A 23,197-nucleotide genomic window follows, 5' to 3' on the forward strand; every position below is an offset into this window, starting at 1 on the left:
AGACTATCTATCTCTATCCTATCCTTCCTCCTTCTTCCTCCCAGGATGCAAGAATTGGTTACATACATTAGTCCATGGTGGTGGGGGGTACTGCTGGGGGTCCTCAGCAAAATGAGGGGTGTAGATAAATGTTGACAAATGTTCTCTTATATTCATGGGGGATCCCTGGCATAAACAAAAAAAATCTCATGGGAATCTGCCGGCCAAATACATCAATTCGGGTGTCCTCCGCATGAAAATGTTTGAGAAATCAATACAGCCTACAAATAATGAGCATCATTATTAGTCTTGCGATTACAAAAGACTACAATGTTGACAATTGCAAACTCAGCAACAGTTGGAATGTTGAAACCCTCTGATCTGAACTGACATGTCATCAATAATCCTCATAAAAAAGAGAAGCGGATCAGTGTAATTTACAGTAATCTCTCTCTCTCTCTCTCTCTCTCTCTCTCTCTCTCTCTCTCTCTCTCTCTCGCCCCTCCCTCTCTCTCTCTCTCTCTCTCTCTCTGTGTGTGGCTATGTGTGTGTGTGCATCAGCAGATACACTATAATTATACTGGAGAGGCAACATAAAACACCAAGAGGATCTGCAGGCGTGTTGTTGTAAGTTGTTCTAATAACTCAACCTTTAGCTTTTCTTACTGATAAATAATAACACCCATCACAATACAATGGCTCCATTGTGCTTTGATTCTGTGAGAAACACAAATCTCTTTAATAAGAAAACTAAAAGTTGTTCCGCTGTTCAGCTTGCCGCTATGGAGCAACTTTTCTCTCCATCGTGTTGTTGTGGTCGATGTGTTTTCCAGGGCAACGTGTTGATTTGCGGATGATGAGTCTATACTTTGTTTTTGTCAAACATAAAGGATGAGTCTTGTTTACTTCAGCCCCGCGTGAGGCTGAACCTATAGTTACTGTAACTAACGGTACGTTTCTATTTCTAGGCCATAGGGATGGGCACACTCACAACGTATAGAAAACATAGACAGAAAGCATATGAACAGTGGTGGGAAAAGTACTCAAATTGTTTACTTAAGTACCAATACGGCAATGTAGAAATACTCTGTTACAAGTAAAAGTCCGGAATTCAAAAATGTACTTGAGTAAAAGTACAAAGTATTGGTATCAAAATGTACTTAAAGTACTTAGCCATGGTTCACATGACGCTTGTATACAAGCGTCATGGTGCCGAGTCCCCCTGGTCTAAAGTTGTGTTCAATTTTTTCACATTGCCATCTCTCACATAAACATAAACGTTCAGATTTCAAATATAAAGTGCTTACCACCGAGCCACGGATGTTACAAGGCGATGCGGACCACGATGAGTACCCGTATCTCCCGTATTGTTCAATAAAAAGCATTTTAATCCCATCGCCGGCCATTTTCTCCAAATTGTCTCCGATACTTTCAACCATGCGACACTAATGGTTGGGAGGTGTATTGCACTCTGATACATTACAAAACAAAAAAAAACAAAAAAAGAAAATGGCTGGCGATGGGATTAAAATGCTTTTTATTGAACAATACGGGAGATACGGGTACTCATCGCGGTCCGCATCGCCTTGTAACATCCGTGGCTTGGTGGTAAGCACTTTATATTTGAAATCTGAACGTTTATGTTTATGTGAGAGATGGCAATGTGAAAAAATCGAACACAACTTTAGACCAGGGGGACTCGGCACCATGACTGTCATGGTATGACAGTCATGTTTCAGGGCTATTAAAGTACCAACAGTAGAAAATACTCATTATGCAGAATGTCCTATTTCAAAACTTTTTTTGCGCTTAGATAGAGAAATGTATATATGGCTGAAGTGGTTGATGTTTGTTTTGTAATAATAATCAAAATCTACAAAGTAACTAGTAACTAAAGTTTTCAAATAATTGGAGTGGAGTAAAAGTATAATATTTGTCTCGGAGATGTAGTGGAGTAGAAGTAAAAGTACTGAAAATTGGAAATACTCCAGTAAAGTAAAAAATACCTCAAAAAGTAAAAGAAAAATACCTCAAAATTGTACTAGATGTTTACTTGTTTACTAATGTTTACTTTAAAAAGTTTAAAGTTTGAGACTGATGTACATAGTAGCTACTACTGTAGAAATACTAGGTTACTACTACTAATACAAGGCTACTGCTAAAACTAGCTACTAGTACTAATATAGTAGTAGTAGTAGTAGTAGTAATAATAATGCTTTATCAAATTTTGATAACATTCATATAGAATGTTAAACTTAAGTAGTTACAATACAGAATTGGCAATATAAAACTAAAAATATAGCTTTAAGTATGCTATATGAACTGCCACAATAGTCTATCTAAGCTCAGTACGCTGAGTAGAACACTATTAACACCAGTCTTAGAATGTGGTTGAATGTATGTGTGTGTGCGTGTGCGTGTGTGTGTGTGTGTTGATTTGATATATGATATGATATGATATATGATTGATATGATTCTGGTCAGAGGAAGAGCATTAATGTCACTGAGCACAGTATGAGCACAGTATGTCTCAGTTGTCAGGGTTGCAGTTGTTTTGCAGGGTGTATCATCATGAACAGGACCAGTGTTTCTGTTGACACCTGCTTGGGTGTTAATGATGTTACTATTAAATAAATGCACTAGGGCGGTCAGCTGCTGGGGAGGATTCAGATAGTGATTGATGAAGTATAGCCTGGTAAACCCTCCCTCCGGAAATCTCATTTCCATTTGATTCCAGAATCAAATGGAAATGAGATTTCCGGAGGGAGGGTTTACCAGGCTAGATGAAGTAAACAGTATAGTGATCTTATTTCACTGGGCTTTCCTCTCCTCTGTGTCTAACTGGATCTGAGTTGGCTCTGTACTTGGACCGCTTTTTCTTTCCTTCTGCACCAGATCTCTTCGCCAAAACATTTCTGGTTAATGTTCCTCCCAGAATATGGATGCTGGGGTTCAAGGGGTTAAGGCAATTAAGGCCAATTTTATACTTTGGCTATTCAGAAATAGCAGATGTACTGTACAAGCTGACAATGCTTCACATTGTGGGCTTGAAGATCTGCTATTGTCAAAAAGAATGGAAAAATCTGGAAACATGAGAAATCTTGCATTTGTTTTTGGTACTTACTTACCATACTTATACTTTCACCTACAATGACATGTCCAAAATAGGGATGCCAGGGTTAAAGTGGTCAAGTATCTCAGTGGATTTTCTCCACGTTCTCAGTGATTCTACAGAGGATCTTTCAGATCAGGGACATTGCTGTTTATCCATGGACTGGCCTTGAGAGGAGCCTTCACTTAGCTTTCACTGTAGCAACTACAGTCAAGCTAGCGGCTGATAATGTGCTGATATTGTTTCAAGTTGAGAGGTCAGTTCATTAGCTAGAGGTATTTTAAAGGTATTAAGCTCAGTCAGGTTTCTAGATAGGACATTTAACCTTTGAGCAACATTATACCAAGTAATGATCTGATTGTGTGGTTTAGATACAAACGTTGACAATGATTTTTCCTGCTTGATGAATCTAGCTTAACCACTTAAACCCGATTATACTTCGTTGATCGGGGTCCCCCAGGGGTCTGTACTTGGTCCCCTACTTTTTTCCCTCTACACCAAATCTCTTTCACGAAGGTAGCCGACCTTCAAGTTCGGGTTCGGGTTGCGAAACATTGTGAGCTTGTAGATTGGATATTTTTGCAAAACATTTGCCTATTATGACATGGTCCAGAATAGGGACGCTAGGGTTCATGTGGTTAAATCTATAATGCGTCTACACTGAGGTCACTTCTATGACAGCTTAAATCAAAACTCTGTCAGACCTTCAGAGACATGTGTTATGTCTGGAGCTGTTCTGGTAGCATTTTTCTTTCCTAATACGGATTCCGATATCTGAACTTTTTTATATTTTAACACTTGTATACAGTAGCCTACTACTGACCCTGTTTTGATGTGATATGAATATGATAGATTGCTATCATTGTTGTATGGCTTGGCTCAGGTTAGACCCTTTGTAAAACATTAACAAATACATACAGAGAATAAATGCCATAGAACTTCCTTTTATTATCTAGTTTGACAGTCACTCATAACTGAAAAAGAACATAAATAAATGACATTTCCTTTAAACAACTGTCAAAGGGCATCCACAACTTAGTAAAATAAGAGATTTAAATCAGTACAGTAACAGTATAAAACAGTAGTCCAACATGAATTTAAAAACAAAACATAGATTGTTATGTGTTATCGTCACGTGATAAATCATGTCATAGCCGATTGGTGACTCACATACTCGCCGATACCCAATCCAGTATGTTACAGTAGGCTGTATCGGAGGCATTTCCAATACTGGTATCTGTAATCGTAATAACTCTAGTTATAGCTTCACCCTGAATAGCAGGGTTAGCTTGGAAGTCGGTGTCTAGATAAGGTACAGTAGACTCTAACTAGGTGTTTGTAGAAGCTAGAAGCTGACATGTCACACTGGTGAGCACCTGCACTGACCTCAGAGGTGTGACCTCTAGATAGGGTGTTGTAGAGATTAGATAACTGCTATTTAAGTTGAGAAACCTTTCCGGTAACTATGTAATCAGTTACTGATGTGTTTATGACAATGCATGTACACTTAGTTTATGACAAGACAGAATCAGAATAAACTTTATTGTCACATCACAGGTTTACAGGTGGAAGTGGGTGGGGTAAAATTTGTTCTTAAGCTCCATCCATAATTTTTTGGTATTTTCAGAAAGAGAAAAGGAAAGAGGGGGGGGGGAGCAAGGAGAAAAAGAAACATCTAATATAGATCTCAACCAGAATGTTCAATCTTTATGATCTCTGTTTCCACAGCCAACGATTCTGTTCCAGCTTCTGACAGCTCTGACTGATATTGAATATATCGCTGCTGACAGGCAGAAATCTTGTATCTCCACATTGTTTTCCCAGTATGTTATTTTATAGATTATTTTGGTGTCTGTCACTCTGGGTGTTGTTTTTTTATTAGATTTTATTTTCATTTATTGGGGCAATTGTGCTGTCTGTCATTTAAATGTGATAATGACGTAATAACATACTAACATGATTGATTGATTGAAACATCATCCACGGCTGTATTTAAGTGACTGATTAGCCAGAATGCCAGATAGACCCTGATGAAGACCTTCTAGGTCGAAACGCGTCGGTCATATTCAATTGCCTTGCTCTTAATAAATTATATTTTTGGAATTCTTTTCTTTTTAAGTCTGCATTTTCACACCTTTTTGGCAAGCAGTACTTCTTTGGAAATCCTTTTTGTTTGAATGCCCTACTTTGTCATACTACCCAGTGTCACACAAAAGTAGCAAAAGCGACGCATTTTGAGCTTGCAGATCGGCTATTTCTGCTATTTTTGAATTGTATTGTAATGAAATGAATCAGTTTTGGACATATGAGGTCCCCGACAGTTACGTGTATATACACATACAGACAACCACATAACTGTTACATGTTACATAGTATGCATGTGCTTTTAATCATGCATGAATGTGTATCATGGTTTTAGTTTGGACTATATTGATTGCCGTAGTAGTCTATTGGCATTATTGCTCGACGGTGATACATGACTTTAAATTGTTATCACGCTATTAAGGGACCAAAAGTCAATATTCTACATTTTGACAACATCATGTTCTCTCTAAAACCTCCTTAATTACACAGTTCAACGATATACCTCCATGTTTTACAGTATGTCTTCGTAACCTGTCAGCTGCAGTTGGAGAATTTACCTTTGGTCTGTCAGCATGAAGCTCAGCAAGGTTCTTACAGTAATCTCACAAGATAACTGATCAGAGCTAGCAGTAATCAAACAACACAGTGGAATCTAAACAATCTCAAATAATAATAATAACAGTGATCTACAGTTGTTCTCAACTTTGGGCCTAGGGTCCCTCGGGGGTCCTAGCTCCCAAGCTAAATGATTTGTTAACTTTCACCATTAATTACATGTACAAATACAGCTAGAGAACGTATAAGAATGGGTATTTTGATCATTATTACATCCACAAGTAAATACAGCCAGAGAACATAGAGTTCACATGTTTCACTGTTATCTTTACAGTACATAAAAGGCAGTAAAGGAATTCTGGACCAAATGACAGACCAACATTAAACATGTTCTTAGATTCTTAGATTGGGTTCCCAGAGATAGAAATCTTACCAGAAATCTGTGGCCTAACAAATTGGGGTCCTGAAAATTAAAAAGGTTGAGACTGAGTCACTTGATCTACAAGACAAATATAAAATGCACTGATGTTTTCCAGTCTGAAGCAGTTGTGTATTCATCAGTTACCAGAGTGTTTTCCCCCAGAGTCATGCTGTTCATCTGTCTCCTCAGTGGCTGAGAGAGAGACATAACGATCTAAAGAAAACAAAACTAGTTTACCCAAAACAAATATGATAAAAGTCAACATATATTTGAAAATATATATTTTGGAAATAATTTTCACTCTACTTAATAGGCACTATTTCCTTGCATATTCTTTTCTACATAATCTTAATTTTTTGTATATTTTGACACACATGACATGGATAATCTTTTCGGTATGGATTAGAACTATGATTTTGAGGGCGGTCATTTAAAAGATCAGCTGTGCCTGTGACAACAAGCTTTGCCATGGTAACAGGCCGCAGCTCGTTCTGACACCATGTGACGTGAACCATTGTGTGTCGGGGTGAATGTTTGATGGCTGTGAACCATGGAGATGCTGCGTGTGTGTGTGTGTGTGTGTGTGTGTGTGTGTGTGTGTGTGTGTGTGTGTGTGTGTGTGTGTGTGTGTGTGTGTGTCTGTCAGGTATCAGGTATCATCAGGTGTAGTGAGCATGCCAAGGCAGCCTTTCATATATTTCTATGAAGTGTCTCTGTTCACTGAGGGGTTGCATCCCATGGTACTGTAACTGAACAGTTGGCAGCACTGATGTACATTTTTAGGTGATCAATCAATGAACTCAGGTGAGATTTTCAATTACAGCTTGTTGTCGTTTGGTAGGATCCACCTGGTATAAAGGGGAGGTGGGAAGTGCTGAGAGTTAGTTTGTGTTGGGCGGGAAATGGACAACAGCCAGGAGAGAGAGCTTTTTATTGATTGATTGAATACTTTATTAGTCCGAAATGTAAAGCAGCACCTTGTACAGTAAGACATAAAGGCTAAAACGATAACACAAAAAAGGTCCTGGGGACTTGTTTCCATTGTGGTCCTATGTATTCAATTCATCATCATAGCATGAAAAAATGTGCACAATGATACATGTCATCAACAAATACAAACAGTATACTGTATGTACAAAAACGGCGGCAGGGCCTTTGGTGGAAAGGTGCAGCCTGGTCAAATGAATCTGTAGGAGGAGCCAGAGGGTGTTGCTTGCTAACGTGTTGCATCGTGTTGTTCTTTTTGGCAAGCGTCACCGTCGTACCGTGGAGTATAAACTAGGCTTTAGTGATCATCATGCAGCCCTAACAGTGTGCGTGGGTTTCTCATCAACAGATGCTGCGATGAAGGTGTGGGGATTCCCACCATGAGTCAGAGAGGTCCATGCCTGTGGCGAGATCTGCCCCAGAGCTGTCCGGCACCAGCCGACCGCTACAAGCACGCCTGCTGCTCCTACGATGGGAGCGTCTATGTGCTGGGAGGCCGAAGCAGCCGCTCCCTGAAGGACTTGTGGAGGTACAGCGTGGGTAAGACGTCCATGCCCACCACCACTTTTTATCTTTCTGATGGTGATATATCTGCTGATATAAAGAGTCCTGATCTCATCTGTAAGGCTGGACAAACAGTATGAAAGCTGAGAGAGACAGACGTTAGGAAAAGAGGAAGGTCAAAACTCAAAGATGTGATATTTTTAAGAAGGGTCCTTCACCATTTTAACCACATAAACCCCAGCATCCATATTGTGGGGAAAGCTTTAGCAGAAAACCATATATCAACCATATAGGGTTTAAGTAGTTAACATTTGTGTGTATATGTGTGTATATGTGTGTGTGTGTGTGTGTGTGTGTGTGTGTGTGTGTGTGTGTGTGTGTGTGTGTGTGTGTGTGTGTGTGTGTGTGTGTGTGTGTTTGTGTGTACGTACGTAGTGCACAATGAATGGACGGAGCTGGTATGTACCGGTGAAGCAGCACCGGAGGAACTTGAAGAACATTCAATGGTGGCCCATCAGGTATGACCCACTGATCAGTGTGTGTGTTTTTATGTGTGTCTGAGAGCTAGCATTTTAAATTTAGAATTGTTTTTATCTTTGTACTACCGAGTGCATAGTTTCAAGTCAGAATTTATACTAAAATGAATGAATATACTGTATATTGTTTTGTTATGAAATATTTGTTTTCATGAAAAACACATTGACATCTGCTGATATAATCTGTGTCTATTGTCGCAGGGTTTTCTCTACGTGTTTGGTGGAATGCTGGACTGTGCGTACACAGAATGGAAATGTCCCCTTTGGGTCTTTGATGTAGGTAGGTGTCACAGTGGGAAAACATACAGACAGGAAGACAAAACCTGCCTGTGCTTGTTCATTAACACCAAGGCAAACACTTCTACACTGCTGAGAAAATATTACACACCAGGGCAAGGCAAGGCACGTTCAATTGTAGAGTGCATTTCAACAGTGCTTTACACATAACATTAACTTAGCTGTAAAGTGATATGTTTCGGTCAAAACAAACAAAAACAAAGCTCTGTATTCTGATAGTAATCATTGTACAGTAACAGGGGTCTGCCATTTCTCTAGCCCTTCATGTATTTTCAAATCTGAAAATACATTTTCAGGTGGGTCATCCAATTTCATCCAATCAGGAGCGAGAACATATTGATCAGATTAAATTTAGTTTTTGTTTAATCACTTCCAGTTCCACTTGTTTATCTTGTGTCCTGTGTTTTCAGTTGGGGGTCCACGACCAAATACATATCAGCAATTTGGGGTTACTTGACATGAAAAAGTTTGAGAACCACTGGCTTAAACAACAGTTCATTCATGCAATGCACTGTCAAGAAAAAAGGGGCTTACACAAAAAAAAAGTGTGCTGGAGTTCCCTGAGATCCAAACAGGACATGCTTCCTGACAATCGCACAACATGTCTGTTCCTGTTTGTGACCTTCTGTTAGACTGCTTCACCATGCACAGTAGGGCTGGGAAATTAACTGAAAACATGTCAAAACCCACATTTAGAACCAATAACCGACTTACTCATGTCGGTTAATCGCATAATCGAGAAGGTTTCTATTTTCTTATACCGTAAATGAATGAATTGACATTGCCTTTTCCCCCTTAAATAATCGTTTATGTGTCATAATCGAGTCAAAATTGTGAAATAATGGTGATATTGATTTGAAGTCCTATATATTATCGCCCAACCCTAGTGCACAGCCTGTTTCACCATGGACAGCCTGTCTTACATTGGGCACAACCTGCCTCACTAGCTCTATTCACCTCTTATATTTCATCATTGTTCTGTGTTGCTGTGTGTTTCAGTGAAGCAGAAATGGGTTCAGTGGCGGGGGAAGACGAGCAGCTCTCAGGTACATAATACCTCACATACCACAATCTTTTGAAACGCACCGTCTCCTCTTGCCAAGCACACACACTTGCTAGAGCCCTGCACGGTAGGGCTGTTAACTTATAACGCTAACGCTTTCTGAACACATACATCACATGCGCTACTAAGATTAAACTTGTTGATAGTTTTATTAAACATAATAACCACAAGGGCCACCAAAGAAATACTCACATATTAATAGGCTACAGACTTAATGTAACTTGGAATTATTCTGGCAGCTCTATATTAACCACTTAAATATACTACTGCTAAGCTTGTTACGCTTCTTTTTCCCATCTACACCAAATCTCTGCCAAAAATAGCTGAATGTCAGTATCATGGTCAGTGTCATGGTCGGTATCATGTCAGTATCATTGTCAGTATCATGGTCAGTGCCATGTATCATGTCGGCATCATGTTGTCACGATATCGATAAATCAGCGAATCCTTATATATGATGTACCCTGTGTGTGTGTGTGTGCCCGCCAGATGCCAGTGAACAGGAAGGCCCACAGCGCTGTGGTTCTGGGTTCTAACATGTTCATTTATGGAGGCTATGTTGACATGAGAGGATCCTCACAGGAGTTCTGGAGTTTGGATTTCGGTGAGTGTGTAACACACACACACACACACACACACACACACACACACACACACACACACACACACACACACACACACACACACACACACACACACACACACACACACACACACACACACACACACACACACACACACACACACACACACACACACACACAGTTGCGCTGCTAGATAGGACTGAACAATTAATCTGTCCCTGCCCTCATCCTGACAACTAAAAGCTCGTTTAGACTACAACAATAACTAAGTGAACCACGTCAAGTATTTCACAGGTTCTGGATTTTATTTGTTTCCATAAGCTACGGCTGTGTCTCAGTTACGGTTCTCAGAACCTAATTTGGGCCCCGCTCAGGAGGTGCTAGTACTAACCCTGAGTTCTGCAAGCTCACAACACATCACATCGCGACGTGTTGTGAGCTTGTAGATCAGCCATGTAGAGCTTGCAGAGCTTGTAGTGGATCGAAACGTCATTAATTTATCTCAAATAAAGAAGTAGCTCCAAATGGGAATTTAAACAAAAACTCACAGAACTTCACGGTTAAACCTGTTGGAGTTGAAAAGGGCCATTAGTGGTTCCGTTGTGTTGCTGTTATCTGGACTTGTCATCTTTCTAACTTTGATAAACAATGGAATTTCCCGTCGCATTACGCAATATCAATTGATGACATGATTTGAGATCTATAGACTTCCAAATAAAAACATCCCTTGTTTTAGCCCCCCCAGTGGGAAGGGGAAGGAAGGGTGTATGCATGTAAAGCCTATTGTGGCTTTACATATGCCTTTACATGCTATTGTGTATGGACTGTGCACTGTGCTATACAAATAAACATGCCTTGCCTCGCCTTGGACTAATGTTAAACTTGAATGCCATTTCTGTTTGAATATATTCTAGCACACCGAAGCCTGTTGAAACGTGTCACAGTGGATTCAATGAGTGTAGCGTGTTAAAATGCTGCTGCTGACCTTAAAATAGTTGGTAACAGTTATTACAACCATTTGAGTCATTGTCAGTAATCAGCAGTGATTCTCAAACATTTTCATATCAAGGATCATCATCCCCACAAACTGACACTGATTAGGACCCCCATTTGAAGAGATTTTAAAAAAATCTTAGATTAGATTTAATACAGAATTATAGTGTCTAGAGAGTGAATGATCCGAATAGTAATTTTTTATTCTGGAAGATATCCATCATTTGGGCAATGGGCTGCTACATAATGGGCTACATAATAAAATGTCACTGAGAAATCGGTAATTATAGGAACCGACAGGATTCTCTGTTTATTTAACTAGATTATGGGCATGCCAAGATTCTAGCCAAACACAGCAAAATATCAAATAATGAATATCGCTCCCCGCAACTTCGCTGCAGTCTGGTCACAAAGATGAACTACATGGAGAGAGCTAAAATGGGAGAAGCTCCGTACAAGGCTATGTCCGTCACCCAGTTAATGAGGACAAGTGACACCTCACACAAGCTTCTTGTTCCCCCCACCCCATTGATTTCTACAGCAGTATTTATACATTTTGATTACATCCGACAAGCATATTAATATGGTGTTGCTTCAAAACATTACAGCAGGTGCCATGGCAGTGGGTCATGTGACAAAAAGGCTCTACTGCTCGACTGTCGGGTTACAAAGATCATGCCCTATGCTACACCACTAACATCTACTTTCCAGCTGTGGCAAGTGATTAAGCAAGAGGAAGTTAGCAGACTGCATCAGGGAGCCAAAATAGATGTAGTGGCAGGCTGTTGACTTCCTTTCCAACATCTGTGGTGTCGCCCACCGCGCTTCTTCCTCCATTTCAATAGGGTGCGTTGCTCTACCCTGGTAAACCCTCCCTCCGGAAATCTCATTTCCATTTGATTTCACTTCTGAAATCAAATGGAAATTAGATTTCCGGAGGGAGGGTTTACCAGGCTAGCGTTGCTCAGCCAGGCCACTTAACTAACATCCATAGTATACTGTATCATGCACAGTTTACATCTGCTGCTATGCTCACGCACCTTTATATCTTATCTGAGGTACTATGTGTATGTAGATAATCTGTTTGTTTTCTTTGATTGATCTCTTTTCCCCCTTTTTTTTCTTCCCTTTCTTTTTTTCTATGGAAATAACAATACGATGGAACTATGCATGGTTCAGACACCATGGCCTGGTCTGTACCGGAGGGCTCCCAGCGGGGGGGCTCATTGGGGCCGGGCCCCCGGCACAGCCACGCGGCTGTGGCCCACCAGGACTCTATGTACCTGTATGGAGGACTGAGGGGCCTCAGGGAGCAGAGAGACTTCTGGAGATGGAATTCTTCCAGCAACACCTGGAGCTCCCTCAGAACCACGTGAGTGTTAGTCTGGGTTCCCCTTGCCCTCAGAACTAAGTGTTAAGCGGGCTACCTAGTCCAACCGCCGTCCCAAGTTTATTTGGATAGGGTAGGTAATAAGAACAAAATGAGCTTATTGAAGTTATGATGCGAGTGTTAGTCTGGGTTCTCCTGGCTCTTAGAACCATTTTTGTGTTGGTCTGGGTTCTCCTGGCCTGGTTCCCGCTGAAAACAGTGCAGTTTTACAGTTACTGTTAAAGATTTTAGTGTCTAGTGTATGCAACATAAAGAAACATGATGAAAAAAGGTTATGGGCAAAATAATTACACAGAAACATAATGAAAAAGTCAAATGAGAAAATGACCATGGCATAGTCTCTCAAGCCAGACAACTATTCCACATTTACGGACAGAGTCCCTAAATGTCCCTATGTATGATCTCATGCTATGCAATATCCAGCAAATTACTATAGTTGTAGTAGAATATATAAGTAATATCAGGGAATGTAGGTTAAACTTTGCTATGCTACTGCTACAAAGTTTGATGTACATTGTCTCCCTCTCCTGACACAGAGAGGTAATTGCAACAATGTCCTTCAATGTTCAAACCAGATGCAGTATCTGGTTTGATTCATTCATTCATCAATCCATTTTCATTTACTGTATGTCTCAGATTATATGCATTTACATGTATTGTCTTTATTGATCTGCTTAAGATCATTTATAAAAATAACATATTGAAAGGATATAGAAATGAGGTTTAAAGACGAGCAGAAGAAGTCTGTTTGTTTTTTTTCCTTCCATGGTATTTTCTATTCCTTAGATAGATTTGGAATTGTCTTTATTTATATTTTTCTCAATGTTATTTGATTGATAAATTATAGAAGCAAGACTAAACTTCTACCTTCGAGTTATTTGTATTTTATTAACTTTTTTTTTATTACTTTCTTATTTTGCTTTTGTTTGTTTATTTTAAGTATTCTTTAAAGTAATACTAGGTAACGTTTTCAACAAAACTAAAGTTAAATTGTATATCTTTTGCGAGTGGCAAAAGTTTCACAACACCCACTCCGTGAATTTCACCCCCGGAAGCCTTTTATTTATATATTTTCTATTGAACGTGTACGGGGGGGACTTTCCCGGGAAAATGACGTTCCTGGCCAACGTCATGACGTCGTGGCCGACGTCCTCAGGAACTACCGCAACGGTTTCCTGTTTGGCCAGGAACTACCGCGCTATTAACAAAAAGGAACCTCACGCTGATTTTAAGATAATGTAGGATTGGAAGATCGAAAAAGAACAGAAAAAGAAAGCACAGCTCATGGTAACTAATGCTCCACTGGCTAAGAGAAACGATCCGTAGATAGTATAAAACAATTAAAAGATCGCTTTTTGAAACGCTTCCGGCTTCCGGTGAAAACGAATGGAATTCTGGGTAATCGAGGACTAGGGAAATTGTATGCAGTGACGGTAGTGACCAGCAGAGGTTGCTAAAAATCGTTATTTGTGATTCTGCATTGTACAACTTTAAGTTGTGTCAAATCAAAATCATCTCAGAATATATCTACATTTACTGTACATCTGAGAATATATACATTCACTTTTACTATATATATACATATACATATATATATCGATACATACATTTAAATGTACTGTACTGTACATGTTAGAATATATTATGCATTTACATTAACTGTAATCTGAGAATATATACATTACATATTTATCTCAGAATACAGAATATTTCTGTAGCTGATTCATCTAGAGGACACAAAATCCAAAATTCAACTCTTAGTTCATGAACATTAAGTAAACAATAGTAATGATGACAGTCTGTTTTAAGCAAAATCTTTTGTCTTTGTCTGAATGATGGTTTACCCTGGGGTACTAAAATGCTAATTATAAAGGTCCACAAAAAAACATTTTCAATAGGACAAAGATCCGTAAGTCATAAGCCACATAAGATCTACGTACAAATGTCACACAAAAATAGCCAAACATAATCTATCTCAAGCCCACAACATGTCAAGCGTGTAGATTGGCTAATTTAGCTTTTTTCTTAATTGTTTAACTTTTTTAATAGATCAATTCCCCTCCCCAAAATCTATCATTTTATTAGAATCTATATATTTTTTAAATAATCAATTAAATTGATCAGTTCAATAAACTGTCCACCCCTACTTAACACATTGAATGCCAAAAACGGTCCGGACCGTTTTTGAGGGTCCAAACGAGAAGTGCCGAAAACGGTCCGGACCGTTTTTGACCCAATTCTATTTTTATACGAGTGGCCCACGTGGGGCGCTAAAACGAAACTTTGACATCACCCAAGGAGTTTCTGAGAAGAAGAGGCTGGATGAGGCTCCATGTCAAAAATCCTTCCGGTCGGCGTTTTCAATGTTATCTCCTTGACTAAAAGCTTAATATCTCCATTTCTTTTTAATGTGGTGGAAACGAGCCGTTTCCGATCGGCGATCACGCTGCAATGGAGGATCGCGTTGGAAATATTATTGTTCCAGGCGTTAGTCGGGACCCTCCGCCGTCTCGCACGCACGCTTTGTTTACATGCACTTCCTCGTCGGGGCTTCTGCAGCACGAAACGTATAACGCAAGTGGATGGAAGAAATGCAGGCACTCAACGTATAATATTTTAATAAACCTCTGGCACCCAATGTGTTAAGTCAAAATTTGAACGCAGGATGGGAGTATTTCTAAACTGTGGTATTAGTAATTTTGCAAGTAAAATACCTGAGTATTTCTTCCACCACTGATGAAGTGTGGCTGTTTTCCAACAGGTCAGGCCCCTCCAGACTGATGGGTCACTCTGCCGTGGCCTTTAGGGACGGCATGGTGCTTTTCGGTGGAGGTGAGAGTCAGACATCCCCTCAGAGTGGCTTGTGGAGGTACAGTTTCACCTCCCATACCTGGGAGAAACTCCCAGCGCTCCCCTGCGGCTCGCAGCCGCCTCCCAGGATGCACCACTGCCTCGCGGGCATCGGCCCCAGCTACCAGCCCCCAGACTCCACCGACGACACCACTCCAGCCTCCCCGCACACAGGACTCAAACACGGCCTGCTGGACGGCAGGTTAAGGCCGTTCAAGAACAAATGCTTCCCTATGACACGAGCCTATGGCTACCTGGGGACAGAGGGGACAGAGGGGACAGACATCGAGCTGGAGACGTTTTTACCCAATAAGGGCCCCGGCAGCCAGACGCCCCCTGATGTCTCCGACGGAGAGACCCAGCGCGTCGGAACCTGCCTGACGTTTGAGAACCAGGCGTTCAAGCAGCAGTGGAGCTGTGACGATGAGGAGGTGGAGTTGGAGGTGGAGGAGGAGGTTAGAGATGAGCTGGAAGATGCAGAGGAGGACAGCATCACTCAGCATCTGCCCAATCTCCTGCTTGTTGTCGGCGGGAAGCCTCTCAGTCGGCACGCGGTCGTCTCTGTGTGGCAGATGACCCAGACCGACTCCTGACATCAGAGGACAAACCCACGTCATCAGAGTGAAATGATGGCTCTGCATTAGATAGCCTTACATTAACCACTAGTAAAACGGACCTGAGTTGCAACTGTACTTTTTTCCGTCTACAAATCGATTTACCTAAAATAGCCGACCTACAAGCTCACAACGCTCTGCAACTTGACACGTTGTGAGTGTTTAGATGGGCTATTTTTGTCTGCTGGGGTTCAAGTGGTTAAAGGAACATTTTATCTTTTTTCAACACCATCTCTATTATATGGGTCCTCACTAAATGCTCACTCGGACGGTGCCATTTCTGTGTACATGCTTAGCATGAGACTGGGGGTGGTTAGAACATTTGCCTAACAACGACATCATCAGGGGTAATTTCTAACAGGATTTCAAACTTTCCTAAATGCTTCATTGATGCAAGAACAATGGCTTCTATTTCAGCGCGCTACCTCTCCAGGAAGAGAAAGACTGTAGCTTTCATTAGCTTGAAATCCCTGCCGAAGATGACATTGGTAGGCAGGCTTCTGAACTGTCCACAGCCCATCTGACGCAGAGCATGAAGTAGACGGAAATGGTACCACTACCATCTTATAATGAGCATTAGTGAGGACCAATTATATCAATATATTAAGATATGGTTGAAAATAGCTGAAGTCTTCCTTTAAGTCTGATTTATACTTGTGTGCACAGCGTACAACACGTCACATTGAGACGCATTGTGAGCTTGTAGTTCGGCAACTAAGTATAACTCAGGCTTAAGTTTCACAATAATAAGGCAGGGCCCACACAAGACATACAAATGGAATTATTATTCATAAATATGACATCATATCATTTAACTGTGTTCATGCTGAAGGGATGATTTATTACACGTCCAGTCATGTTTATGCTGCTTCCTTAACATTATTTTTGATGCATTTTGGATATCTAAAACTAACATTCTGGATAACTACAATGAATTATTACTAGGATAAACTCCAATTTCAGATATCTACAATACAATTCTTAGTAGTCATGATTATAATTTCAGATATGTCATGTTTATGCTGCTTCATTAACATTATGCTGTGATCTGTTGTGGTAACAAATACAAAGCAAAACTGCAGTAACAATCACATACTGTATTTTCAAAGTGTTCGGGAGTGATCGAAAAAAAAGGTGTCACTCGCACGTTGCACCCCCTAGTTCCTAATTCCTGCAAGCTATAGTTGTTGAACAAAGTTCTCAGTCTGTATGAAAGGAGCCCTGTACTACAGTGAGTTAGAATAGGTAACAGAAAAGATCAAAATAACATTTCAAGGTGGATTGTGAAAGTGTTTACATGGCTGCACTGGTCTACTTTGTAAGCCTCCTGAATGTTACTGTGGTTTATAGTGTAAAGATGTTGAAAACATGTGCCTATGAAACGTGATTTCTGATCATAATTGTTGTGTACTTTCTTTTACTCACTAGTTTTTACACTTTTATTTTTTTAACTGCATCTTTGTCTGCCCATAATATAATAAATTGAAGATGAGCATGGTTGGTATAAATGTATTGAAATCATAATCATAATGAATTGCAACATATTTCAACCCTGCTACACTGCCTCCCTAGTCAAGTCAACACCCATATGAATTGTATATCATTAGATATCTTAATATAACTCTTTATAACAACACACTACAGCTGACCTCAGTCATGGTTTCAGGAGTCTCTCTTGTCCATGAGCCTGTTTAATTTCAAAGCATCATGGACAGACATGCAAAAGCGTTTCAGGCAGAATCAGAAATAGAGATTTTATGACATGCTATTTAGGACAATTGATGAACAATGAATGCATGTAACTTACAGTTACGTACAATGACTGGGCTCAGACTACAGGAGTTTAAAAAAATCTTAAACGATTTAGAAATCTGGTTTCATCACACTACAGAATATTCTTATACAATTCTGTATAAGATTATCCTAAACATGCACACACAATGGCACATCACACAATACTGGATGGATGTTATTACAATGATTGAGCTTGCCGAGCAAGTCAAAGGCAGCACCTTAGGTGCCTTTGAGTTGCTAAATGAGGAACAGTTTAATTTAACTATGTTACTACAGGTCCCCCCTGTAGTAACTCTGAGGACCCCCTGTTGCAGACCCCTGATTTAGAGCTAGTCCCAATGTTGTGGCACAAAATCATAACTTGCTGTCATCTGTCATCTGATATCAAATTGAGAACCTATAGGCATACTTGTCAGAATCTACTGTATTATCCGGAAACTTAAACACAGCTAACTCACATAATGTAAGATCATTGTGAATCACAGTAATAAAATTGTTCAAAATGTTTCAAAAATGGTTAAAATAGCAAATCTACAAGCTCCACACGTGTCACGATGTGAGGCGCTTGTCTTGCATGCTTCTGTGCTGCAAGAGAAGAGTCAGTGCTTTGTTTAGTTGTTTGTACCTGGCTCTAATCTTTCACTGAAGAGGGAGAATTGAGAAAGTATGAACCTATGGCAAGCCGTTTTAACATTTAATAGCTAGACTGGATATGTATACCAGAAATCTATAATTCAATTCTTCCTAGTCAAAATTAACATTTCAGATATCCACAATGAAATTCTTCCTATCAACAATTGCCATTTCAAGATATCCATGACATCATTCTTCCTAGGAGAAATAGCGTCACTTTTCCCATTCATGTGTATTGGGTTTTCAGTTTCAGATATTTGCATAATTGCATTTTGGATATCTAAAACCGACATTCTGAATATCTACAAGAATTCTTACTAGGAGAAACTCCAATTTCAGATATCTACAATAAAATTCTTTCTAGTCATAATTATAATTTTAGATATCCAAAACTAAAAACAGACAAATTCCAGACATCCATAAATTAATTTTGAATATCCAAAAATACATTGTGACTAGTAGAAATGAAATTATGGATATCCACAACTCGGTCAGGCTTAGGAAAGCCAGAGTGGACAGTCATTTCTCAATACAGAGTCAAATTCAATACCTGAGCTATTTTCGCAGAAGGTTTGCCTATTATGTCATGCCGAGCTATGGGTTCACGTGTTTACCAAGTGACCAGTGGATTTAAAACATTATGTGCCAAAGTTCATTCACTATTTCGCTATTTTTTGAAAATGTTTTAAAACATTCTTTTGCCAATAATGACATGCCCAAAATAGGGATGCCAGGCTGAAAGTAGTTCATGTCCTCAGAATAAAGAGGACCCATGTAGCTTTTGCATTATGAGAAACCAACACATGGGGGCGCCTCAATCTCAGAGATGGTTATTGACTGGGATATGGTGTCCAATTTAAAGTATAGACTGAATTGTTCTTATTTCCAGTCAATGACACAGATTTGGATCTAAATATAACTCAATCACTTTACTTTTTAAATGCCTAAATTCACAAAGATACTGGAGCTTCATTTTATAGTGTTTATGTTTAAATCTTTGTCTGATTTTTGTTTCGTTTCATCACTTCCAACTTAACTTATTTGTCCTGTATCCTGTTCTCTCTCCTGATTGGATGAAACTGGCCTGATATTAACATTCTGTTTAGCCAAGCCCACTAAAGCAGCTGGAGAGACAGGTATGATTGCTATCTGAATATATAGAGCTCAGCTAGGCTACTTAATAGGCTACTTATTCTAACAAAATGTCAATTAGGCCCACACACCACACCACCTCAAATAAAGAGTTGCCTTAGGTTGCAGCTTGGCAATGGCAACACAATATGATTCGGTATAATTTAGCTATTCATCATGATGAAGTCATGGCCTGAATGAAATGAACATTTCTAACGGTTTGGGGGGATTTGTGTTTGTTTTCATATCCAACATGACTTGTGTAAGTAATGTTTTATGTCAGAAGATGGCGCCATTTGTCTTCTTTTCCAGTCTGATCAGATTTTGTGAATGACATTGAAGCTGCGGCTACAACTGACCAACGTGTTTTATTCCACACATTTCACAGGTTCATTGTAGGTATACTTATAGCTTGGAAGAAAACTATTCACATCAACACGATAGCTGGGGTGTGTGTCAGAGAGATAGCTGTGTAGAAATTAAAATATTGTTTAGAAGTGACAGGCTGATGCGTCTAAATGGAGAATACAATACTTTATCTACCTCATCATGTCCAGTGGTGGAAAAAGTAGGCTACTCACATTTTTTACCTAAGTCAAAGTATCAATAATGTAATATAATACTCTTTACAAGTAAAAGTCCGGAATTAAAAATGTACTTGGGTAAAAGTACAAAAGTATTGACATCAAAATGTACTTAAAGTACCAAAAGTAGAAAGTACTCACTATGCAGAATGTCCCATTTCAATTGTGAGCTTGTAGATCGGCAATTTTCAAATGGCCAAATGTATATAGGGCTGAAGTGGTTAATGTATGTTTTGTAATAATAATCAAAATTGACAAGTAACTAACTCATGTTTTCAAATAATTGTAGTTGAGTAAAAGTACAATACTTGCCTTTGGGATGTAGTGGAGTAGAAGTAAAAGTTCTGAAAACACTCCAAAATTGTATTTAAGTAGTACTTGAGTACATGTACTTACACCACTGGTCAGGTCTAAAAATAGACTCATTAATAGCTTCTGAAAAGCGACACTGACTCGTGTGGACAAACTAGATCAGTGTAATATAAAATAAACAGCCTATTATCAATCCGCAGTCAAATTGTAACCAGGTGAAAATGATAGGCTAAATAATATTTGGCATATGCTGAACATATTGAGTTGATTCCAGGTCAGGGTAAGGGCTGTTCATTTATTCATAACTCAGGGAGTGTAACTGAAGTGGACGCGTAATGGTCCATTTGGTTACATTTGTAAGCCAAACGGATCTGCAGCCAAAAGATTCCATGACAGATTATGCCCATCAGACTGTCAGACATGGTGGAAGAAGTAGGCTATACTCAGATGTTCTTAATCTTTACTTAACTAAAAGTAGAAATATATGAGTGAAAATAGTAGCTTAAAATAGGCCTATATCGTTAACAGTTAATGTATGTTTTGTATTATAATAATATCAATCTGCAAAGTAACTAAAGTTGACAAATAATTGTAGTGGAGTTAAAGGTAGAATATTCGCCTCTGAGATCCCTCTGGAGTTGTATCAAATAATGGAAATACTTGAGTAAACTAAAGTTATTAGTTTTATTTACACACGTACAGTAGCCTACTACTTTCCACCACTGGTTGCCCAGCCACCAATGGTGTAAAGTAACTAAGTACATTTACTCAAGTACTGTACTTAAGTACAATGCTGAGGTATCTTTTACTTTACTGGAGTATTTCCAATTCTCAGTACTTTTACTTCTACCAGATCAGAGTATTTCTACATTGCAGTATTGATACTTTTACTCAAGTAAAAAAAAAAGGAGTACTTTTTCCACCACTGGTTAAAGAAAAGCCCCTTCCCACCGCCGTCGCCCGTCTGCCTCTGAACCCTCAAGACATAGTAGAGTGGATTTAATCCCTGTCGCTCCGTTGGACGCCTTCCCCACGTGGTGTTTTTTGGGGGCTGTATATAAACTTTGGTGTGTGTGCTGGTGTCCCTGTAGTCAGTGTGTCGTCGTCGTGATTGCAAAGGATCAGGAATAAACACACACACACAACACAACAGAGAGGCTCTACAAGTGAAGAACACACAGCAGCATCTCTGATCCTCCTAGGACGCACGCTGCGCTACGCCGGGCGCACAGGGACACACAGGAGGCGATCTAAAAACTCTTTAAGGTTTTTTTAAAAGTCACACAACTCTCGGACTGATCGAGCTCGTCTTGCCGGATTGGATTCCTATTTAACACGTTTTCTTTTAAACGAGTATTTGAATGGGACGATTAGCTCTGCGAGGCTTCTGTTTATAGACATTCTTCAGGAGATTTTTTTTTTTTTTTTATTATTGAAGTCTCTTGGCGAGGCAGCGTGTTGAACCGACTTGGTTTGTTTTGATACAGATCATAACATTTTCTGACTGAAATGGTTTTCTGATCAGGTCGTGGAAGTGCCTCACAGTGACTTTATTGAGTCCACGTCGATTACGAGGTCTTTTTTTTTTAAATCAAACTCTGGTGGAACTAAATCAAACATGAGGTTGTTATTATTATAGGTTGATATTCACGGTAGGATAACAAGGAGTCCTCTATCTCACATCACTTGGGAATATAAAGATTGTGTGGTCACTTTATTTTTTGGGATATCTCGATGCATACTGACTTTGGAACGTGGAATTGGTGGTTTCCCAAGAACTTTTAACGTAAATACATTTTTTTTTGTTTGATTTTTGTTACTGGGACTTTCATTCAAAAAAAGTAGGGAGAATCAATTTTGTTTTGTTTGTTTAAAGTAGCGTTTAACGCGATCGTACACGTTTGGACTATAGAATAAATCGCGAAAGCAAGACAATGATCAGAAGACCCAGCATCGCGTTGTCTTGTCTGCTGGCCAGCGTCCTGGCCAGCGTCTCTTCATCGGTCCTGGCTGCTGATCCTGCCCAGGAATCGTGCGCGTCCTGCGGCCTCAGATCGCAGGACCAGTCGGATGGGAGGCTGGACGTGGACTTCCTGGAGGCGGTGAAGAGGCACATCCTCAACCGGCTGCAGATGCGGGAGAGACCCAACATCACCCATCCCATCCCCAAGGCCTCCATGGTGACGGCGCTGCGGAGGCTGCACGCCGGGAAGGTGCGCGAGGACGGCCGGGTGGAGATCCCCAACTTCGACGGCCAGGCCGCCTACAACAGCAACGAGGTGCAGGAGGAGACCTCGGAGATCATCAGCTTCGCCGAGTCAGGTTGGTAATCAATCTAATAAAGTCCATCATTTTGGACGCGTATCATCATTCATTGATTGATTGATTGATTGATTGATTGATTGATTATTTTATTAGGCAGAAATGTAAAAACAGCAAGAGCACAGTCATACGCTTTGTCTAAAAGGATAACACCACCCATTCATTATCAATCTCCTCATACTATCGATAGTAATGAGCAAAGGGGCGTTTTACAGCAGCCATTTAAGCCTGTTGAAGACCCCCCGTCTTCAACAGGGGGTCCGGGACCCCCCAGGGGGTCCTCAGAGTAACTATACAGGGGGTCCCCCAAAATCTTTGTGTGATTGGGGAACATTAGCCGTAAATAGCAGATCTACAAGCACACAACTAGCAGTGTGCTTGTAGATCAGGTATTTTCGGGGAGTTGGTGTAGAGGGGAAAAAGAGCAAACCAAGTACAGAGCCCAACGGTC

The 23,197-nt window shown here is 40.0% G+C and overlaps 2 protein-coding genes across 2 annotated transcripts in view; both read left to right on the forward strand.

Moving 5' to 3' along the window:
* Nucleotides 1-535: 535 nt before the first annotated feature.
* On the forward strand, nt 536-18,035 carry klhdc3l (kelch domain containing 3-like). The gene is made up of 8 exons (XM_080412883.1): nt 536-606; nt 7,489-7,679; nt 8,079-8,161; nt 8,381-8,459; nt 9,476-9,522; nt 10,029-10,143; nt 12,296-12,488; nt 15,268-18,035. Exons 2-8 carry the CDS (start codon nt 7,520-7,522, stop codon nt 15,947-15,949), a joined length of 1,359 nt encoding a protein of 452 aa, XP_080269009.1. The 5' UTR covers nt 536-606; nt 7,489-7,519; the 3' UTR covers nt 15,950-18,035.
* A 3,496-nt stretch (nt 18,036-21,531) lies between these two features.
* inhbb (inhibin subunit beta B) overlaps nt 21,532-23,197 on the forward strand; it is a 13,861-nt gene continuing 12,195 nt past the window's right edge. The window contains exon 1 of the mRNA XM_080412885.1: nt 21,532-22,746. Within this exon, the coding sequence (XP_080269011.1) occupies nt 22,359-22,746 (388 nt within the window). The 5' untranslated portion in view covers nt 21,532-22,358. The remainder of the gene's footprint in view (nt 22,747-23,197) is intronic.

Source organism: Gymnoscopelus braueri (genome assembly GCF_963280865.1).
Source record: "Gymnoscopelus braueri genome assembly, chromosome: 18".
In the NCBI taxonomy this organism is placed as follows: domain Eukaryota; kingdom Metazoa; phylum Chordata; class Actinopteri; order Myctophiformes; family Myctophidae; genus Gymnoscopelus; species Gymnoscopelus braueri.